At 41.3% G+C, this 20,793-nt stretch overlaps 2 protein-coding genes across 8 annotated transcripts in view; one reads left to right on the top strand and one right to left on the bottom strand.

Annotated features, from left to right (window-relative positions):
* The window catches only part of marchf5 (membrane associated ring-CH-type finger 5), a 45,809-nt gene extending 32,757 nt beyond the window's left edge, over positions 1–13,052 (bottom strand). For 2 of the 3 annotated variants that reach the window (XM_003224735.3, XM_008116768.2), the window contains exon 1: positions 12,852–12,983. In XM_003224735.3, the coding sequence (XP_003224783.1) occupies positions 12,852–12,895 (44 nt within the window). In that variant the 5' untranslated portion in view covers positions 12,896–12,983. Of the gene's footprint in view, positions 1–12,851; positions 12,984–13,037 lie in introns of those variants that run through there. The other variant, XM_062976146.1, reaches the window with a different exon arrangement.
* cpeb3 (cytoplasmic polyadenylation element binding protein 3) overlaps positions 12,967–20,793 on the top strand; it is a 113,774-nt gene continuing 105,947 nt past the window's right edge. For 3 of the 5 annotated variants that reach the window (XM_016995911.2, XM_062976144.1, XM_008116772.3), the window contains exon 1: positions 12,967–13,106. In XM_016995911.2, coding sequence (XP_016851400.2) covers positions 13,022–13,106 — 85 coding nt within the window. In that variant the 5' untranslated portion in view covers positions 12,967–13,021. The other 2 variants (XM_016995912.2, XM_008116770.3) reach the window with 2 other exon arrangements.

Below are 20,793 nucleotides of genomic sequence, written 5' to 3'. Positions count from 1 at the left end.
AAAGACAATACAATTTAAAATCCATAGCATACAGATATTAAAACAGAATTAAACATATAATTTAAATAATTTAAAATACTTAAAAACAATTAAAATAATAAAACACTCTCACTCTCAGCTCACTCTATATCAGGATCCCCCAGGGGCACAGTGGGTTAAACCCTTGTGCTGGCAGGACTGCTGACTTGAAAGTTGGGTTACTGACCTAAGGTTGCTGGTTCGACTCCAACCTGGAGAGAGCGCAGATGAGCTCCCTTTATCAGCTCCAGCTCCATGTGGGGACATGAGAGAAGCCTCCCACAAGGATGGTAAAAACATCCAGGCATCCCCTGGGCAACGTCCTTGAAAACGGCCAATTCTCTCATACCAGAAGCGACTTGCAGTTTCTCAAGTCGCTCCTGACACACACAAAAAACCCTCTATATCAGGCATCCTCAAATTCTGACTATCCAGTCTCCAATTCTCAGAAGCTCCACCCAGCTTGTTCAATGGTCAGGAATTCTGAGAGTTGGAGACCCAAACAGTTGAGGGCTAGAGTTTGAGGATTTCTGCTATAATCAATATCTCTATTTTCTATATGCAGATTGTGATTACAACTATTTATGTAGTCAAAAGGGCTACATACATCAGGTTTGGGTAAAGCCTCAATTCTGAAGTACATTTGTTTTTTACAAATTACTGTGTTAGGGAGAAGGTGAACTCAAGAACTGTTCAATGAGGAATAAAGATATTCAGTGGCCCCTAGTTGCTAACTGTTTGAAGTAGGGGAGATGAAAACCTAAAAGGAGAGGAAACGGAGTGGCAGGAACCCTGAACAGAAGCATTTTGTACAGCAAAAATCTGTTGCAGGTTCCCCTTGTATCTCCAAACCCTCTTAAGCAGATTTTAAAGTGCAGTGTGGGTCTTAAAGGAGAAATTGACACATTACACTCCTGCTGGTTCAACCAATTCATTAACCATGCAAGAACATTAGATCCCAGCCATTGACATCATGAATTCAATAACAATCTTTAGAGGATCCTCTGAATATGCCAATGACAGAGACAGGCAAAACATCAGGGAGAAAATGCTGTTAGAACATGGCCACACAGCCCTGAAACTACACAACATTCCAACTCTAGAGTCCTTAAACTGAAAAGTTTACACTGATGATCAAGGGGCTTACAGATCACTGATAATCTCTAAGCTCCCTTGAGTCCCAGACTGGGGAAAAAATAAAGTTACTAATAATAACAACACTATTTCAAGAATAACTGCAACCCTCTCTCTAAAGAGAATTTCCCAACCGAAAGAAACACCATAGCTCAAAAGTTTCTATAACTACCTATTTGATCACTAAAAGCAGACGCTGAAGAATAGTGGCATATGATCTTAAAATCCAAGTACATCGACATGAGCAAAGCTGTGTGTATGTATGTACTTGGGACATAAGAGAGCAGCCTTAAAGGCTAGCACCTTAGACTGGACTTGTGGTGCATCTACACTGTATCATGCCAATCATGTTTGACATCACTTTGGACCACTTTACCTGCAGTGGCCCAATGTTATAGAATTGTAGTAGCTGTAGTTTAGCACTCTTTTGGTAGAGAAGGCCAAAGACCTGTAAAACTACAAATCCCATGATTCTATAGCACTGTGTCCTGGCAGCTAAAATGGTGTCAAGCTGCATTAATTATACACATGGGACCTTGGAAACAAACTGACAGCTAATTCAGTTATTTTAATATTGATGAGACATGCTCTCAGTGTATTGTTTTAGTACGCTTTGCCAGTTATAATTTCTAAACAGTTTTCAAAGGCAGCCCCATATATAGTACATTGTAATAGAGTGATCCGTGTGGCCTAGATAGCAAATTATCATTTTGGTAATCTGTAGACTAAATGGTTTTTATTCCAGGATGACTTTGAAAATGATTTCTTTCACATAAACACTCTTGATTACAATACTATTTTACATTTTCCTCACTGAAAAATGAAAACATTTCAAAATCAAGCACAATTTGTTACAGCAACACACACGTATATATTTGTAGATCTGAAAACCTGACATCTAGAAATAAACATCACAAAGTTAATGATTGAGTGTATAACCTTTTGCACTAAGGAAATATTAGTTAAACTCTAGGGTTTTGATAGGATTAAACACCCTGCTCACAAACAGCAAAACATATTGGGCGGGGCTTCCGCCAAAAAAGTTTCATCTAAGAGCTTCTAGAAGGTTCCAAAATCTGCGCAGGCGCACTGGGGTAAACCATATGTGCGCATTTCACAGACAACACGTAAGAAGAAACAGCAAAACATCTCAGTGGAATTTTACTTGCCATTATTTTCACAATTACTTGTGAAATAAGTTTATTATTTTAAGGTGTCTACATGAGTTCCAAGCAATATACAGCATTTAAATATGAGTCATTGTTACCCTTCATTAAAATTCATTGGATATACACAGAAAAAAACATCAGCTTGAAACTGTGTTTACTACACTCTTTAACTATAGGATTAATACGAGTGCCAAGAGGGCATCACCTTGCAGCAATAATTAGTTATTTTTACATTTTTGCTACCCACATGATGCAAAGCATCAAACTCATAACATTTGGTGCCAACATAGCTTTCAAAACAGGAAGTTCTCTTTAACCTAGCATCAGCATTCCCTTACAGATATCATACCATATGAGATCCAAAGTACACATTCCAGTGACACCCAAAGGTGCAAAATACATTATACTGTACTAGAGTTTAAACTCTACTGCTTTTTTCATCAGGCTGGGGAAGTAAAGTGCTATAGTTAGAAGTCTGTCTCTTGCTTGGTGTGTTTGTTTATACATGTATGTGCCTTCACGTTATCTATCAACTTGTTTGAAGTGGTCTTAAGGGATGGTCAATGCAGACTAAAAAATTAAGCCACCCTCCCTCACTGCAAGAGGTGACTAAGAACTAAGGCAATAAAAGAAATGCAATAAAAAGCTCCTCTTCTATGGGCAGCAACAAAGCACTTTCTTTTGAGAACTAGGTCTGTTTGCAAGGCCCCCGTGGTCACTTTGTAGGCAGAACAAAGTGAGTCTCTCAGGAAGCCTCTATACCAGGGTTCTCAAACCTTTCCAGCTGTGGAGCCCTAAGAAATGTTTATATATATAATGTATGTATATGAGGCATGACCTGGGCTAGTGGCCAGCATGCTGCAAAGGAGTGTATGGGGTAGGGAAGGAAGTGACAGGCTGGAATGAGGTTGGGAGACTGCGGAGGCACTGAGTACCTCTTGCCAGAGCCCCAAGGACTCCGTGGAGCATAGTTTGAGAACCGCTACTCTATACTGTCAGGTCTGGACATAAATGTAGGCATTGTAACAACAAAGGTCAAGAGAAAGCATATTAAGCTGGCCAACTGCAAGAGTTCTTTCTCCCACCCTGGCCATTCCACAGATATATAAACCCCACTTGCCTAGTTTCCAACAGACTTCACAACTCTGAGGATGCCTACCATAGATGTGGGCAAACTGTCAGGAGAAAATGCTTCTGGAGCATGGCCATACAACCCGGAAAACCCGCAGCAACCCAATATAGATACATCAGTATCAAAGGAAAACATAATTCACATCATCAATGCATAAAACAATACCACAGTAAAATCAATAAACCCTAAAATACACATTGATAAAATGTTATGGTGATTATAGATGCAAAATGAATAACAACAATAAATGTAATTCTTGCTTCCCCGCCCCCTTCTCTCAGCCCTGAAAGGCGTAAGCTGTTTGAATCAGTGTGATCACTCCCTGCTGCCTCTAAAAATACCTTTAAAATTGCTTTTGTGGGCAAAAACGTCAGGAGAAAATGCTTCTGGAACATGGCCATACAGCCTTGAAAACTCACAGCAACCCAGTGATTCTGACCATGAAAGCCTTTGACAACACTATCTGTCTATCTATATACGTGACAAGCATGTCAAGTATTTTTTCACTTATCTATCATCACTAGCAACGCCCGATTATAGGCAGCACATTCCTTCTTAGGTCTATGCAAGAGAACCATACTGATTCAGGACATACACAGGCAAACACATGATCATATAACCTCAGAATCTATATAGCCAGAATCTACTCAATATCATGATGAATTCTGAGAGTTGTACTCCAAGTAAGTAATTTTCCTAGTCCTAGTTTTCTGTATTCTAAGATCTACACTTTCATGCTTACTTTCTTTGAATTACTCATTTCAACAGATAACTTCCCACACTTATCTCAGTACCATAATAGGAAACATATTTTAAAATCTAATCAACATCTAAGGGGCTGTTTTTGGTCATATTACCAACTGGTGGAATGGAAAAAAACAAACAATGATATTTGAGACACACAAAAATCACACAAGGCTCTAAAGCACGTTTACTCATGAGACTATATGCACAGAATGAAAGTAAGAGATAAGATTGACTTGGATCTCCTACACAGTTAGTACTGCAGCTATCAAGTTAAGTACCATATATAATCCGCTCATATACAAGTTGAAGGCAAATTTGGGGGCCAAATCATGGATTTTAATATGACATGTGGCTAAGTCAAGGGTCATTTCATGGAGATAGAAAAGCACCAGTGCTGCCCCTGGAGGTTAGCCACCTCTAGCCATCTCCTGACAATTATCAGATGGAATCTCCTTTGCAATCTTGACATGTGAAGCTTTACAGTTCCCTAAGGAACAGTGAGCACAGCTGTTTGCAGCTTGCAAGGACAGGCATTGAGATTGTTGTGTGCAGCTTGGACAAATGACTGCTTGAATTTTGGACAACTACAGCCAGATGTAGCATAAAGATATTGATTTAAATGAATCATGCTTTGATCCAAGGTACTAGTGTCATGTGTTCCTAAATTTCAGTGTTAGAAATATTTAAAGTTGAGACTGAGATTTAACAAGCTTAATTTATCACCTTATGTACATACTGTTCATAATCCATATGTATTAATTTAATTCCTTAATCAGTTGAAAGTTATATATCTCTAAAAAAGCAGATTACCTGTCAAAAGTCAGACGCCAATTAGAGAGCAAAATAGAGTTTATTAAAGCAACAGTCCAAAAAATAGCTCAACAAACTAAAAAGACTTAAAACACTTAACTTTCAGTGTTATTAAGTAGAACAAGCGGGTAAAACCCCAAAAAACAAGAACTGGCAAATAATCCAGATTAGCCAGAGATATAATCCGGGTTAAACTTAAAGTTCTAGAACTTGACCCAAAAGTTCACAATGGGCTGAAAAATGGAGGCATGAACTAAAGCAAGCAGTATTGAAGCCCACAAACCTTTCCCAAAACTCAAAAGTACAAAAAGGAGTTCAAAACAAACAAACATCCAAACTGAGCTAGGGAACTCCCAGTTGAGAGCAGCAAAGCCAGTGAAACAGCGAGACACTGGTGAGCTCGCAGCAACCGCTGCTGGAACATACACCAAACCAAGTGTTAAAGGAGCAAAGCGGGAAAGCGTTGTCAAGCCGGTCCGAAGTCGGGATAAACCAGCAGCGCCAAGCTGCTGCAGAAGCAAACGCCAAGCCAGCAGTTTAAGGAGCAGAGCGGGAGAACGTCGTATCAGGAGTGAAGGTAGTAGTCAGCATCAGCAGATAGCCACGGAATAGAGAGCGACGCCAAGCCACGGATTGAGAGCGAAGAACAAAGCCGAGTCAAGTTCCAGTCCAAGGTCCAATGTCCAAGAGGTTGAAGTCATCCAAGAAGGTCACAATACGAAATGGCACAGAGACCCAAAGCAACGAGGGCGAACAGCAGCTAATACAAAATAGTAGTAACAGTGCAGTCCAGGAAAACCCACACAATTCTAGCCCTCCGTTGCAGAATAACCCAGATTAAACTTACATCCGTTGCAAAGTCCCAGTCCAGTCTTCAGTAACACACACAGGAAACCCAGTGGCACCCAGCAACACCTTGCCACACGCAAGGTATAATGGCCAAACAATCCCAATATATCCAGGTCTCCCTGGGCTTCCAAACTATTCACGCCCAAAGAGCAGGTGTCTCAACTTCTTAATCTGAATCAGAACTCCACACAGCCAATGCCCTTGGGTCAGGCGTTCCTAATTCCTCATCAGAGTCCCAATCATCCTGCCCATGCCCAACTCTATCCACACCTGTGGACCCCCTCTCACTCCTCCAAGCAGACCAAGTGGGATCTGCTTCTGAAGACACCCAAGCTTCCCCAGCATCAGCAGTATCCATGGGCCCCGATTTGTCTCCAAGCATCTCTGGTGCCCGTGCCCAGTCCGTGCCCAATTCCTCCGTTAACACCTGTTTCCCAGCATCCATTTCCACCTCAGGATCCCCACATGAATCCTCCTCAGAAGACTCCCCATCAGTCTCCCTTACCCTTTTCCTAAACAAATCCTCCAACGAGCCCTTCTCGTGAGGGTTTTTCCTTCCTCTCCTGATCCCACCACTATCATCCACAGTCTCTGAAGGCGCATTCACAACATTACCTATGGATCTCAACTTTCTTATTCCATTCCTGGGCTTTAGAGTGTTTAATAAATAACCACAGCCCATATTTCAGATGTTTCCATGTGTATGGGTACCTGTGGCTCATTATGGTTGTGAATTAGTATTTGTGCAAAAGAAAATATCTTGAGAAAAAATTCACCTTGAAAACCAGCACAAATATTTTAAATACAGTATATTTAAAGATATATTAAATAAAATCAAGATTAAACAAGCCAGGACGCATGAAAATGGATTGAGGAAAGAATAGCTATTACCACCCCCTGATACAACATAATATCTATGACACAGAGTTATAAATCAGAAAACCTTTGAATCAGCTCTGAAATAAACTATTTTATTTCTGCATACTCATTCAGAATTACATTTTAAAGTGTTCAATGGGCTTTACTCCCTGCTTTAAGTTAACCACTTTTCCTCAGCCTCCACCAGTCATCTGATTCAAAGATAAAAATAACTTTGTAAAAATTTATGGTAATGACAACAAGATAATATACATGACATTTTTCAGCACTTTCAAGTGTTCCATAAATGTAACAGATAAAATTTAACACCAGTGCTTAATTTGTTGTGAGCATCACTCAAATGCAAATTATAGTGCAATTCTATATATATATCTACTTAGAAAACAGCTCAACTATGCCAAAAATATCCCCCAGGAAAACAGATGTAGATGCTCAGTTCTGTTGCGTGTACTTTAAGTTGCTTTGATAATTCCTAATTTTCATCATGAATATTTAGTCACAAACTAAAATAAGATGGCAGAAATCATCCAATACACATCATTTCCTCCCTTATTTGCTAAAGAGCTGTTATTTCTTTTTTAAAGCACTCTTGCTTTACATCAGCAATTATCTAAAACTTCTTATTTCCTATGCCTAAGTCTATGTTTAATTATAATTCTACATTATCTTTATTTTATTGTTACCCATGTATTCTGACAATAAGGGATGAACATACATATAATGCACCAAAGCTATTGCAAATTTTAGGCATTCTGCATTATAACTAGCATCACTTGAAAATATGTGACACGAGTCAAAACAATTCTGCAGTCCCATAACTTCTTATTACTACCTTTCTAACATAGCTTAATGACAAGTAAGCTCAATATCTTTTGTTTTAAACCAAAAAGGAATCAATTTCCATCAGGTGGAAGGAAGAAAGAACCCTTCATTTGTTACATTTTTAGCAGCACACTAAAAATCAATCCAACCATCTTACCTCACAAAAACTCTTTCTTAGGTTTCCAACAGTCCGAACATGAGTATTTTTATCCCCTTGCTACAATTCTGCCACCTCTAATATAAGCTCTATTGCTTGTTTCTCTCCTGTGGCCAATCAGGAAAGAAACATAAACTCAGAGCATGAGCTTCCAAATACAAGTCAAACTCTCTTGAGCAGAGAACTTTCAGCCTATGAAGCAGTCAGTGCTGAAGGATAGCCACAAAAGCAAAGAGAAGGTTATGACAGCATAACAATAGTAATACTACTACAGTGTTCCCTCACTACTTCGCAGTTCGCTTTTTGTGGACTCGCTGTTTCGCGGTTTTTAATAAACACTAAAATAATATTATAAATCATAACAAATTATGATTTACAGTGACGATGGTCTCAGTCGGGTGCGGGGTGCAGGGCAGAGGAGGAGCCCAAATAGTAGTGGGAGGAGAAGGAGGCGGCACCATGTTCCCTTGCCTCTTTCTTCCCTCCTTCCCCCCTCCCTCTTTCTACTTCATTCCTATGGAGAAGCCTAGCGTCCCTACTTCATGGAATTTCACTTATCGCAGGTAGTCCTGGAACGTAACCCCCGCAATAAGTGAGGGAATACTGTACTCTGTATGGTAAGACAGCACCTACATTCTCTCTCACTGGTTGTTTGGTGTTACTAATAAAAGATCTGAGTGACTAAAATGAAGTGTGTTTGTGTTAACACAAACTGTTGCTTAAGCCAGAATTCAAAGACATAGCCAAATAAGTCTGGAATATCTATATGCATAAGGATCTTGTCACACTTTTGAGACTTTTGAGACTATGTGTACTTTCTTATACTTAAAAGTCTACTTCATCATGATTCTATGCATCTGATGAAGTAGACTTAAGTCTGCGTATGCTACCAAGTTGGTTCCCTCAGTCTCTAAGGTACAACAAGATCCCTTTGCATGCTGATATTTTAGGCTGTACACACACTTTCTCAGGAGTTAAGGCCTCACTAAGCACAGGCTGAGAGAAGCATAGCATTATGAACAACAGCTCAACCGTATGGCAATAACTATTCAAACACATAGTCCCATTAGACCGAAATATCAGTGTGCAAAGGGATTTTGTAGCACCTTAGACTAAGGGAAAGAACAAAGGATTTGTAGTTCAACGAGGCATCAGTACACTTTGGCAGAGAAGGCTATATACTTTGTATGTGTCAAGCTGTATTGATTCTACAGTGTAGATGCATCCAGAATTTACTTTTTGCATCTGAGTAAGTAGACTTAGTCTATGAAAGTTTATGCTAAGTAACTTTGTTCTCTCCATTAGTCTCTTAAAGTGCTACAAGATTCCATTGCATAATTTGATGTTCAAAGGCATGCAGGTTGAGCCTCCCTTATCTGGAATTCCCAAATACTCCAAAACTGTCCACATGGTTGACTGAGACAATTCAGGTCCAGGCTATTTGGCTGACCGCATCTCTTCGTACGAACCTGCTTGGGCCCGAGATCTTCAGGAGAGGCTCTTCTCTTGGTCCCAGCTCCATCTCAAGCTTGGTTGATGGGAACAACAGTGGCTGCCCCTCGACTCTGGAATTCCCTGCCAGGGAAACCAGAATGGCCCCCTTCCTGCAGGTGGCAGGCTAAAACCTTTTTATTCAGGCAGGCTTTTAAAGAAGATTTTAAGATCGTCAGGGGCTGCTGTGATTTTATATGCTTTTAATGATGTCTAATACTGTTTTCATACTTGTATATTTGAAGCTGCACTGCAATGCTTTTAGTTGTGAGTCGCTTTGAGTCTCCGTATGGAGAGAAAAAGCGGGATATAAATAAACATAATAATAATAGTGACACCTTTGCTTTCTGGTGACTCGGTGTACCACAAACTTTTGCTTCATGTGCAAGGGAGTCAAAGTGCAGGGTGCATGGGTGTGTGGGATAAGGGTTAACTTTGTGTAGGATGTGGGCAAGAGGGATGTATTACATGTTGTAGTGTACATGTCATGTGTGTTATGTGTACTATGTGTATCTATCACGTTTATAAATTTTAATAAAAAAATTAATTTTAAAAATGGATTTGTGGGAGTTGAAGTCCAAAACACCTACAGGGAGGAACCAATTTGACCCATGCCTATGCTCAAGCCTGTAGCCAGAGGCCAGTTTAGGGATTCAAACCACTCTCAACATTTCTCAGGTAAAAAAAAAACACAAACTTTTATATAGAGCCAGAGATTGCTGTTTTAGTAGCAACACATCTAACACCTCTTTGTGGAAAAGATTCTATTGAAGCTCTGTGTAGCTCTGTGGGTGAACATGTGGTTTGCAGATAAAAAGTCCCAAGTTTTCATTCCCAGTAAGATGTAAAATTACAAAAGGACTTTGTGAACAGTAGCAGAAGTCACTTACAAGTCTTTTTGTACTACAATCAATGGCTGGTTTTTCCTGAAGATCAAAGAACTGCAGCACAGGGCCCTTCCACACTGTCATATAACCCAATTCAAAGCAGATAATGTGGGATTTTATACAGCTGTGTGTAAGAGACCGCAAATTCAATGCCATTTGCAAATTGACAGAGAACTGATTTTTTGAAGTGATAGATTGGATCCAAAAGTGTTGAATATAGTAGGTTCACACCAAATACATTTGTCCGCATTCCTTGGGTTAACATTGGGCAAATTGGTTCAAGAGACATGTGTGTGTTCTTGGTCAAGCAAAAACAGATCACAATAAAGACAAGTTCTATTTCTTAGGAGCTTTTGGCAGGAAAATGTTGTTTTGAAGACTATGACTCACAAGTCCTAACCAGACCATTGAGCACATTCGGTTGTACTATGGATCATTCATTTTCACGGACTATTCAGCTAACAATCTTACATTCATGGAGACATTTTCCATGCAGCAAGAGCAAAATTGAGGTATCTCTCTGCCTACTGCTTTCTCCTTCTTAATAAACCGCAGACCATTGCTACAGATTTGAGATTTAAAAGAGAAGATTGTCTGAAAATGAATCTGGAAGCCAAACATGTTTGAATTCCTGCACCAGGGCCTTTCCCAGGGGAAATGGGTAGAAGAAGAGAGGCCTGCGCATCAGATCAAACTTTTACCCAGCTTTTTGTTTGCCTCTGCTCTTGGAAATTTGCAAGAAAGGCCAAAGGTTGGGTAGACAAGACAAGAAACAATCAAGTTCAGCTAACACCTCCCAACAAAGGATCCCCTCGGGATTCTTTCTCCCAACCTGGACATTCCAGATATATAAACCCCACTTGCCTAGTTTCTAACAGACCTCACAACGTATTGTCAGAGGCTTTCATGGCCAGAATCATGGGCTTGCTGTGAGTTTTCTGGGCAGTATGGCCATGTTCCAGAAGCATTCTTTCCTGACGTTTCACCTGCATCTATGGCAGGCATCCTCAGAGGTTGTCAGGTATGTTGGGAACTAGCCAAATGAGGTTTATATATCTGTGGAATGTTCAGGGTGGGAGAAAGAACTCTTGTCTGTTTGAGGCAGGTGTGAATGTTTCAACTGGCCACCTTGACATTGAAAAAATATCCCTTTAGCTTCAAGGTCTGGCTGCTTACTGCCTGGTGGAATCCTTTACTGGGAAGTGTTAGCTGATTTACTCACATCTGGAATTCCTGTGTTTTCTGAGTGTTGCTCTTTATTTACTGTCCTGATTTTAGTTTTTTAATACTGGTAGCCAGAGTTTGTTCATTTTCATGGTTTCCTACTTTCTGTTGAAATTGTCCACGTGCTTGTGGATTTCAATGGCTTCTCTTTGTAGTCTGACATGGTAGTTGTTAGAGTCATCCAGCATTTCTGTGTTCTCAAATAATATGCTGTGTCCAGGTTAGTTCATCAAGTGGCTTGCTATGTCTGACTTCTCTGGTTGGATTAGTCTGCAGTGCCTTTCATGTTCCTTGATTCAGGATTTTTTATTGGCAATGTTGTTTGGTGGTCCCTATGTAGACTTTTTCACAGATGCATAGTATACAGTAGACTCCTGCAGAGGTGAAAGGGTCCCTCTTGTCCTTTGCTGAATGTAGCATTTGTTTGATTTTTTTGTGGGTCTGTAGATGATTTGTAGGTTGTGTTTCTTCATCTGCTTCCCTATGCGGTCAGTGGCTCCCTTGATGTATGGTAAGAACACTTTTCCTCTGGAGGGATCTTTGTCTTTACTCTCGTGACTTGTTCTTGGCTTTGCAGCTCTTCTGATGCCTGTGATGGAGTATCCATTGGTCAGTAGAGTCCAGTTTCAGTGCTTCAGTTCCCTTGGAGGAGGTGGGGTTCGCAGATTCTTTTTGCAAGGTCTGTCAGGGCTTTAATTGTGCTTCTTTTTTGACTTGGGTGATGGTTGGAGTTTTTATGTAGGTATCTATCCATGTGTGCAGGTTTTCTGTAAACATCCGATTCACCATGGAAAAAGAAAATGATGGGAAAATACCATTTCCAATGTCCTAGTCATCTGCAAACTCAATCAACAACTGGGTCACACAGTCTACAGAAAACCCACACACGCTGATAGATGCCTACATAAAAACTCCAACCATCAACCACTCAGAAACGAGGAATTCCAGACATGAGTAAATCAGGGCCAGCTAGCACCTCCCAAAGGATTCCCCCAGGCAGGAAGCAGCCAGCCTTTGACGCTGCAAGGCCATTCAATGCTAATCAAGGTGGCCAACTGCACCATTCACAATTGCCTCAAGCATACAAGCGTTCTTTCTCCCACCCTGGACATTCCACAGATATATAAACCCCACTTGCCTAGTTTCTCACAGACCTCACAACCTCTGAGGATGCCTGGCATAGATGTGGGCAAAACGTCAGGAGAGAATGCTTATGGAACATGTTCATACAGCCCGGAGAACTCACAGCAACCCAATGTATTGTTTCCTAGACTTGAATCCTAAATCCATATACGTAGTATCCATTATTGGGGGAGTAAATCCATATCCAATAAACTATCTGCGGGAGTCCCGCGGATTCGAACCGCCGACTTTCCAGTCAGCAAGTTCTGAAAGATCAGCGCTTTAACTCGCTGCGCCACCGTGGCCCTTTCCTCATTTGTGTCCCAAAAGGCTTCAATAGTCCCGGCCACCTCGGTGTCTATGGCGCCTCGCTCCTCCAACAAAGCCGCCTCTCCCCTTCACTTTATTACCTGTCCAGGCTCTGCGGCATCACCAAGCCCGTCTGTTCCGACATCCTGAGGGAGGGGGGAGGACAAGGCCCCAACCACCGACGCAAGAAGGAGACGCAAGGTGAGCGCGGGACTCCTCGAAAATAATAGAGGAGGAGGCGGACGCAGGGCCTGCGAGGGAGCCACTGCGCATGCGCCGGCGCTTACCTCACAGAGGGACGGACTCCCCGTGGCGCCTCGGGTTCCGACTTCTCCTCACTCACTCACTCAAGCGAGGTACCGCCCCCCGAGGCACTATGGGAAATGGAGTTCCCGTCGCGAGCGTGCCCTGAGGGGATTTAAATCCCCTCTCCCCTCCTCCTCCTCCTGCTCTCGCGCTTCACCGTTGGGCTGTTTCGCTCACCCGCCAACCCCCCCCCCTCTCCTCCCCTCCCGCTCTGCTCTGCGCGAGGCGGCTTTGTTTATGTGTCTTTATGGGAGGAGGCGGCGAGATGGCCACGCGCGCTGAGGGAAAGGTCAGCCCCCTGAAAGGCCGCTGTCAATTTGGGGGAGGGGGGAAGGGAAGGGGGTAGTTCGTTCCTCCCTCGTTCCTCGCCTTGTCGTTACTGGCGTCAGGGGCGGGGGAGGAGGGCGGGGGCTTCAGAGGGAGCCCTTCTTTGGCACTCTCCATGCAGTCAAGTAGGAGGTGAGGGTGAAGCGTCCCTGTTAGATATTGCTGTTGTTATATATTGGTACTCTGCTTTCTCGTTTTTTGATTCTATTCTCATTCTATTTACTTGGATTCCACTTTCCCTCCGTTTCATTCCAGTCTTATATTCATTATTATTGGTATTTGTATTCTTACATTTATCATTGGTATTATATTTATTATTCCATTGTTATTCTATTTATTTGAACTCTCCTTTCCCTCCTTTTCATTCCATTATTATATTTATTATTTGTATTATTACAGTATTATATTATTATTATTAATTCCATTGTCATTATATTTATTTGGACTCTTCTTTCCTGCCTTTTAATTCCAGTATTTTATTTATTTATTATATATGTATATATTATATTATATATTTTGTAATACAATAGAATACTAATAATACAATATAATAATGTTAATTATATACTATATATTACATGTAATATTAATAATAATATTACAATATATTGATATATTATTGCCAGTATTGTGCTATGCTAATAATATAATATTGTATGTAAATTTAATTTGTAAGCCGCTCTGAGTCCCCTTCGGGGTGAGAAGGGCGGGATATAAATGTATTAAATAAATGAATAAATAATTATTAATTCCATTATTATATGTACTTGTACTCCATTTTCCTTCCTCATAATTCCATTATTATATTCATTATTTGTATTTGAATTATATTTATGATTTGTACTCCCCTTTCCCTCCTTTGAATTCCATTACTATATTTATTTGTACTCTGCTTGCTCTCTTTTTAATTCCATTATTATTATTATTATTATTATTATTATTATTATTATTATTATTATTGTATAGTCTGGCAGAACAGACATGTTTTTACCTGCTGCCAAAAGGAGAGCAAGGAAAGGGCCATTCTTTCAACATACGTGCCCCTATTTTCCCTTCTTTACACTTCTTTGAAGGAAAGGAACCATGGCCATGAAACTTAAGAACTGTATTTTTAAGGCAAAATATATTAATATATTGCTTTTCCAGTTGCGCCCATATCTTGGGAAGTCAGACTTGGCCACGGTAGTCCACACTCTTGTTACATCCCAAATAGATTACTGCAACATGCTCTACGTGGGATTGCCTTTAAAAACTGTTCGGAAGCTTCAAGATGTCCAATGGGCGGCAGTCAGATTTCTCACCAGAGCGATGTACAGGGAGCATACAACTCCCCTGTTACGTCTGCTCCACTGGCTGCCAGTCTGCTACTGAGCACAATTCAAAGTGGTGCTGGCTTTAGCCTATAAAACCCTAAACGGTTCCAGCCCAGCTTACCTATCTGAACATATCTCCCTTTATGAATCATCTCAGAGATTAAGATCGTCTGGAGATGCCCAGCTCTCGGTCCCATTACTTTTGCAGGTGTGACTGGTGGGGAAGAGAGACAGGGCCTTCTCACTGGTGACCCCTCAGATTTGGAACTGCCTCCCCAGTGACATTAGATCAGCCCCCTCCCTCCTGACCTTTAGGAAAAATCTGATGGCGTGGATGTGGGACCAAGCCTTTGGTTAATTATTAGTGCAATATATGAATGTGGAATAGTGTAATGATAATTGGAATGGCCTGGACTACGATATTGGATTGTGATTTTAATAATGTTAATGTTGAAATGTTTTTAGTGGTTGTTTTAATGTTTATGTTTTATTTGCCAGATATGTGTTGTATGACATCGAATTATGTCTCTATGTGTGCCGCTCTGAGTCTCCTTCAGGGTGAGAAGGGCAGGATATAAATATGGCAACTAAATTAATTAATTAATTATTCTTCATTTGGAGAGATGCCATCACTGATCTTGAAAGAGAATTTAAAAACCTTAGCAGAAGTGTTTTAAATCGGAGTTAGGATTGAATAGGTTCTTGCTCAATACCCCTGTGACTCCTTCTTTTAAAGATTACCTTACATTATGGCAGTTTATTTCAACCCCAATTTCTGAAGCAATAAAGCATTTTAGTAGAGTAATATTTTATGACAGCCCTCATGTGAAGGGGCTTTTGGTAATAAATGCTTCTTTTCAGATTACATAGTTTGAGTACAGGGGAAGAAAGCAAGGCAGTACTAATCTTCCACCCACCTGCCTAGAAATAGACATTTTCCATGTTATCCCATACATGAGATGAAGGACAGTGCAAAATAAAAGTAGTTTAAAATCTCAAGAACACTGACCAACCTGGAAGTTCCATCAGTTCTGGAAGTAGTAGAGTACTGTCATATCACCACCTCATGTATATCAAACAAGATATATATGGCCAGGCATATAGCCAATTAAATTATCAAGCTATATAGATATGATGCCATATGTTCCAGGACAGGAGATTTTCTATAGGTAAAGTGTATTCATTTCAATTCTGTACATACTGGTAGTGCTTCTGAAATTAATGTTTAACAAATTTAATCTTACTTAACTAGACAATCTTCAGGTTCAACTGCACTGTAGAATTAATGCAGTTCGACACAACTTTAACTGCCCAGGCTCAATGCTGTGGAATCCTGGGAGTTGTAGTTTCACAAGGTCTTTAGCCTTCTCTGCCAAAGTGTCAAAGCCTTACCAACTCCCAGGATTCCACAGCATTGAGCCATGGTGGTATGAAATTTGCATTAATTCTATGGTATAGATATACCCCCAAGTTGCTTGTCTCATTTCTGTCATCTCCTTCCAGAAAAAGCAGCATTATTCAGTAGCTAGCTACAATGTTTAAGCTTATAGTTCTCAGTGCCTATTGAACATATCTCTTTCTATTAAATTACATCATAAATGAAAGGTCATCTTCCCCGTTGAAAAAGCATACTTAAAACAGTATCTTATCAGAGATCTTGACCTTTTTCTCCCCGGAACAATGCATATACTAAGGCTGTAATCCAAACATCTGATGCAAGAGTAATATTTTTTAAACTAATGAGTATACTGTTAAATCTAGGACAGGGTATGTTGCTATCTTTCATACAGCTCTCTTATGGAAAAGTTTGTTGTTTGCTTTGAATGTAGAATTCTTGTTTCTAACAATGTAAGCTTTTAGGATTAATCTATTGTTTAATCTGTGGTATGTTTCATTGTCTAAAACAAAAAAACTGCAAAAATTACTAGAAGAAATCATATTCATTTATTTGTCACTGGTAGGCCATTTATGTCCTACCTTTTTTAGCTAGAATGTGATACTGTTTTTGTAACTTTTAGGCATAGCCGGGTACTACCAGGAGTAAATATAACAGAATTGATAATATCCTCATTTTCCCTGTCCTCTTGCCATAAGGACACAGTGGCCCACCACGTCCTTATATCAAAAAGATGGGGGAAGAAGGCATGTAGCAGCTGAGCCCTCTGGACCGCTCTCGGCTACTGTGCGTCTCGCCCTACTCCTGTCATAAAGACAGTGCAAGTGACTCCATCCTTATGCCAGGAGGATGGCTCAAGGAAGGCATGTGACAGCTGAGAGCCCTCCAGAGCACACTCAGCCATTGCCTGTCTCACTCTCCTCCCAGCATATTGCCAAGAGGGCAGCCTGAGGATTGGGGGAGGAGGATGAGAAAGAGGATCAGGGCAGTTGCTGCATGTCCTGCCTTCCTCCCAGCATAAGGATGGGACGAGCAGCCCCATCCTTATTCTGGGAGGACAACCTGAGGATGACCCGGCCCCTGCCCTGCTCCCTCCTGGCCCACCTGGCCCTGCCTACCCGCCCCACCCTGCCCCACAATGTGGCCCCAAGGCCAAAATGTTTGCTTATGCCTGCAGTATAGTATACTGTAGTAAATGAGCAGTTTAAAGCAAGCCATGTAAGCAAGAAGAACTGATAAAAGAGTGGGTCAGATTTCAGATTAATAGAACTTCCCTATAATTTGCTAGTGTTGAAAAAGTAAGGCATCAAAAAGTGAGGTGTCCAAAGGTGAGGGAAGCTCATATAACAATTTTAGGTAATAACTAGCTGTGCCCGGCCACGCGTTGCTGTGGCGAAGTCTGGTGGTATGGGAAATAAAGTATTGAGGAATTGGTGGTAGTTAAGGTAAAGAGTAAACGTTTTCCCCTGACATTAAGTCCAGTCGTGTCCGACTTTGGGGGTTAGTGGTTATCTCTATTTGTAAGCTTGAAGAGCTGGCGTTGTCCGTAGACTCCTCCAAGGTCATGTGGTATGACTGCATGGAGTACCGTAACCTTTCCGCTGGAGTGGTACCTATTCATCTACTCTCATTTGAATGTTTTTGAACTTTAGGGTTGGGAGAAGTTGGGGCTAACAATGGGGGCTCTGTCTGTTCCTCGAATTCAAACCTGCAACCTTTCGGTCCAGAAGTTTAGCAGCTCAGCGCTTTAACACGCTGCACCATCAGGGGTATTATTTTCGAAAGGTTGTGAATATACAATATTTTTGATTGTTTTTGTCTGTTGGAGGGAAGTATGAATGCTGCAATTAGGAAAAATGATTAGCATGTAATGACCTTGTAGCTTTAAAGCCTGGCTGTTTCCTCCCTGAGTGAATTTTTTGTTGGGAGGTGTTAGCTGGCCGTGATTGTTTCCTCTCTGGAATTTCCTTGTTTTCAGAGTGGTGTTGTGTGTGATATTTTATGTGCTTCTACTGTCTGTGACCCTCAGAAAACAGAGGATTTGCCAGACTTTGGCGATGGGAATACTTTGTTGGGAGGTGTTAGCTGGCCCTGATTGTTTCCTGTCTGGAATTCCCGTTTTCAGAGTGGTGTTGTTTATTTAGTGTTGTGATTGTAGAGATTATATTGTTGTGTATTACTGCACCACAGTAATTATTTCATTTTACAGTAGAATCTCAGTTATCCAACATTTGGTAATGCAATGTTCTGGATTATCCAATGTAGTCTGCGTTTTAGTAGTCAATTTTTGTGTATTCAGTGTTTTAAATTGTGATACTTTTTCTGTCAAATTTGTTGTATAACATGATGTTTTGGTGGTTAATTTGTATAATGATTCCCTAATTTGATGTTTAATTGGGATTTCCTGAATCCGTTCTTATTATCCAACATATTCAGTTATGCAATGTTGTGCTGGGATGTTTATGTTGGATAAGTGAGATTCTACTGTATATTTATAATTTTGCAAGGAAGGCGTTTGCGCCATCCCCCGGGCCCTGGAAAAGGGTAAATAAGAGAAGAGGAGAAGGCGCTCTGTACGTGCTCAGGGGCCAGGCGGGAGGCGTGGCGGGGTGAGGTCTGCCCTTCCCCTTTGCCCCTCAATCCCGGCCCTTCCCCTCCTACCGGAGGTGGCGCCGGTGTGGTGGTGGGTTGTAGGCCAGGCAAGAGCGGGCTCCAGTGGAGGCGCAGGCCTGGGGCGTCGCGGCTTCCTCCCCGCCTCCGCGCTTCCCGATGCCGGCCTCCATGTTCTTCCCGCGGAGGACAGGAGGAGGCCTGAGCAGCGGCGAGGAGGAGGAGGGGAACCGGGCCAGGAAGGCGGGCAACGTGGTGCTCGTCCGCCGCTGCAGGCCCGAGAGGAAGAGAAAGGGGTGGGAAAGGCTGCCCCTCCACACAGAGGGAGAGAGGCAGGACTCCCTTTCCCAGAAGTGCCTGGCGCGGCAATGACAGTGTTGGCGCCAAAAACCAGGAAGGTCCCGAGGGAGGGACCTTTTTGTTTTCCAGGCGAGAGGTGAGGGCAGGGAAGGGTCGGCTTAGGCCCTCCGGGTGTTTTGGAGTAGAACTCCCGATTCGAGGATGGGGAGCTCAGCCTCGTGAGGCGGAGATGTGCCTTCTCCTGCAGAGTCCCTGGCTTCGGCGGTGGAGGAGGTGCAAGAGAGGGAGGGAGGGGAACGGTTCTGTGTGTGTGTGCGCGCGCGGAAAGAGTTGGGAGGACTGTGTTTCTGCGCATGCGCAGATTGCCTATTGTGTTTTTTTGGTGTTGTGATTGTGTTTTTTGTTTGATTATGTTGTATCTTACTGGAGGCGGGGATGATGGATTGCGTTGGCAATTTTAGAGTTTGGGGGAGCTGTAGATTTGTTGTTTTGTCCATCGCCGTGATGCCATCACTCTTTTATATATATAGATGAGCTATATTCTGTTACTAGAGTAAACCTGGTCAACCAATGTAATTTACTAACCATTCACCAATTGATTAAGTTTACACAGGGAGACATTCTCTGCATACAAATATTTGCCATCTCAAGACTGCACACACATACACACACACACCACAATTATTCTGCCTACTCAGCAATGTTCTTCTACTTTTCAGTCTTTAAGATTTGGGAAGTTGCTACAAAAAGCACCATCATTAGGCCTTCTTTACACTGATATAAAAAGAGTGTGTCTGCATGTGGCTATGCAAGCAGAAAACTCACACATCCTTTTCACTTTTGGATGCTTTGAACCTAGCATATACAGTGAGCCCTCAATATTATCAAGCCATGGATGTAGAATCCATGGATAAGGAGGGCTGGCTGTACTTGAGCTGGAAACAAACCCAGTTAAATGCTGAAATCTGTTCACAAAAAGACATGAAAGAGTCTGGGAGTGAGAAGAAATGGTGTCAATAACATCTGCTGCTTGGAAGTAACAAAAATACCATGGATTTATAGCTGAACTTTAGTAACTATAAAATAAATGTTACAGTTGCACTGTGAAAGGAGTAAAACTTTCCCTTGTTACATTTGATTGGCAATGTATTCCTTTGCTATTACACAACTGATGTTAAGTAACCTATTAGTAACCAGTGAATTCCAATATCCAATATTTATAGAGAAGTCCTTACCAGAAACATTCTCTTTTCTGGCATTATTAATGCTTCCTGTATATTGTAGAAATTTGCAAGATTGATCATGTATGAGAATCACATCTGGCAAATGCATTATATTGATGTGTTATTATCATCCAGGCTCGCTTATTTGTATCTGTCTGTTCAGTTCAGATGACAATGCAAGAGCTAAAATGTTTTGGATTCCAAATAGGTAACTTTACTCTTTGACCTACAAAAGTCACCCACTTGACTGCTCTAATCACCCTATTAAGAATTCAGCCACACATCGTTTAATATTTAAAAGAAGGCCATTCCTTCTTTTCCCATCTCTGGAAATTGAAGCAAGCTATTCATTGGTATTTAGGACATGGCTAATTTCTAGAACCATATCTTCATCTATAATATACTTTGACCTAGATAGCTGTGTAGTTGATATATCACCAAGTCTAAGAAATCTTTTAAAATGTAATTATGAGGATTAAGAGTAAGTCATTTTGATCTACGTAGTATTACTGATTCAGTAACTACATTTTATGTGAATAAACGTCTTTTCTCATAGCTTTAATTTCTG

Source organism: Anolis carolinensis, chromosome 3 (assembly GCF_035594765.1).
Source record: "Anolis carolinensis isolate JA03-04 chromosome 3, rAnoCar3.1.pri, whole genome shotgun sequence".
NCBI lineage: Eukaryota > Metazoa > Chordata > Lepidosauria > Squamata > Dactyloidae > Anolis > Anolis carolinensis.
Note: the sequence above shows the minus strand (reverse complement) of the source record. Positions and strands in the feature narration are given on the sequence as shown.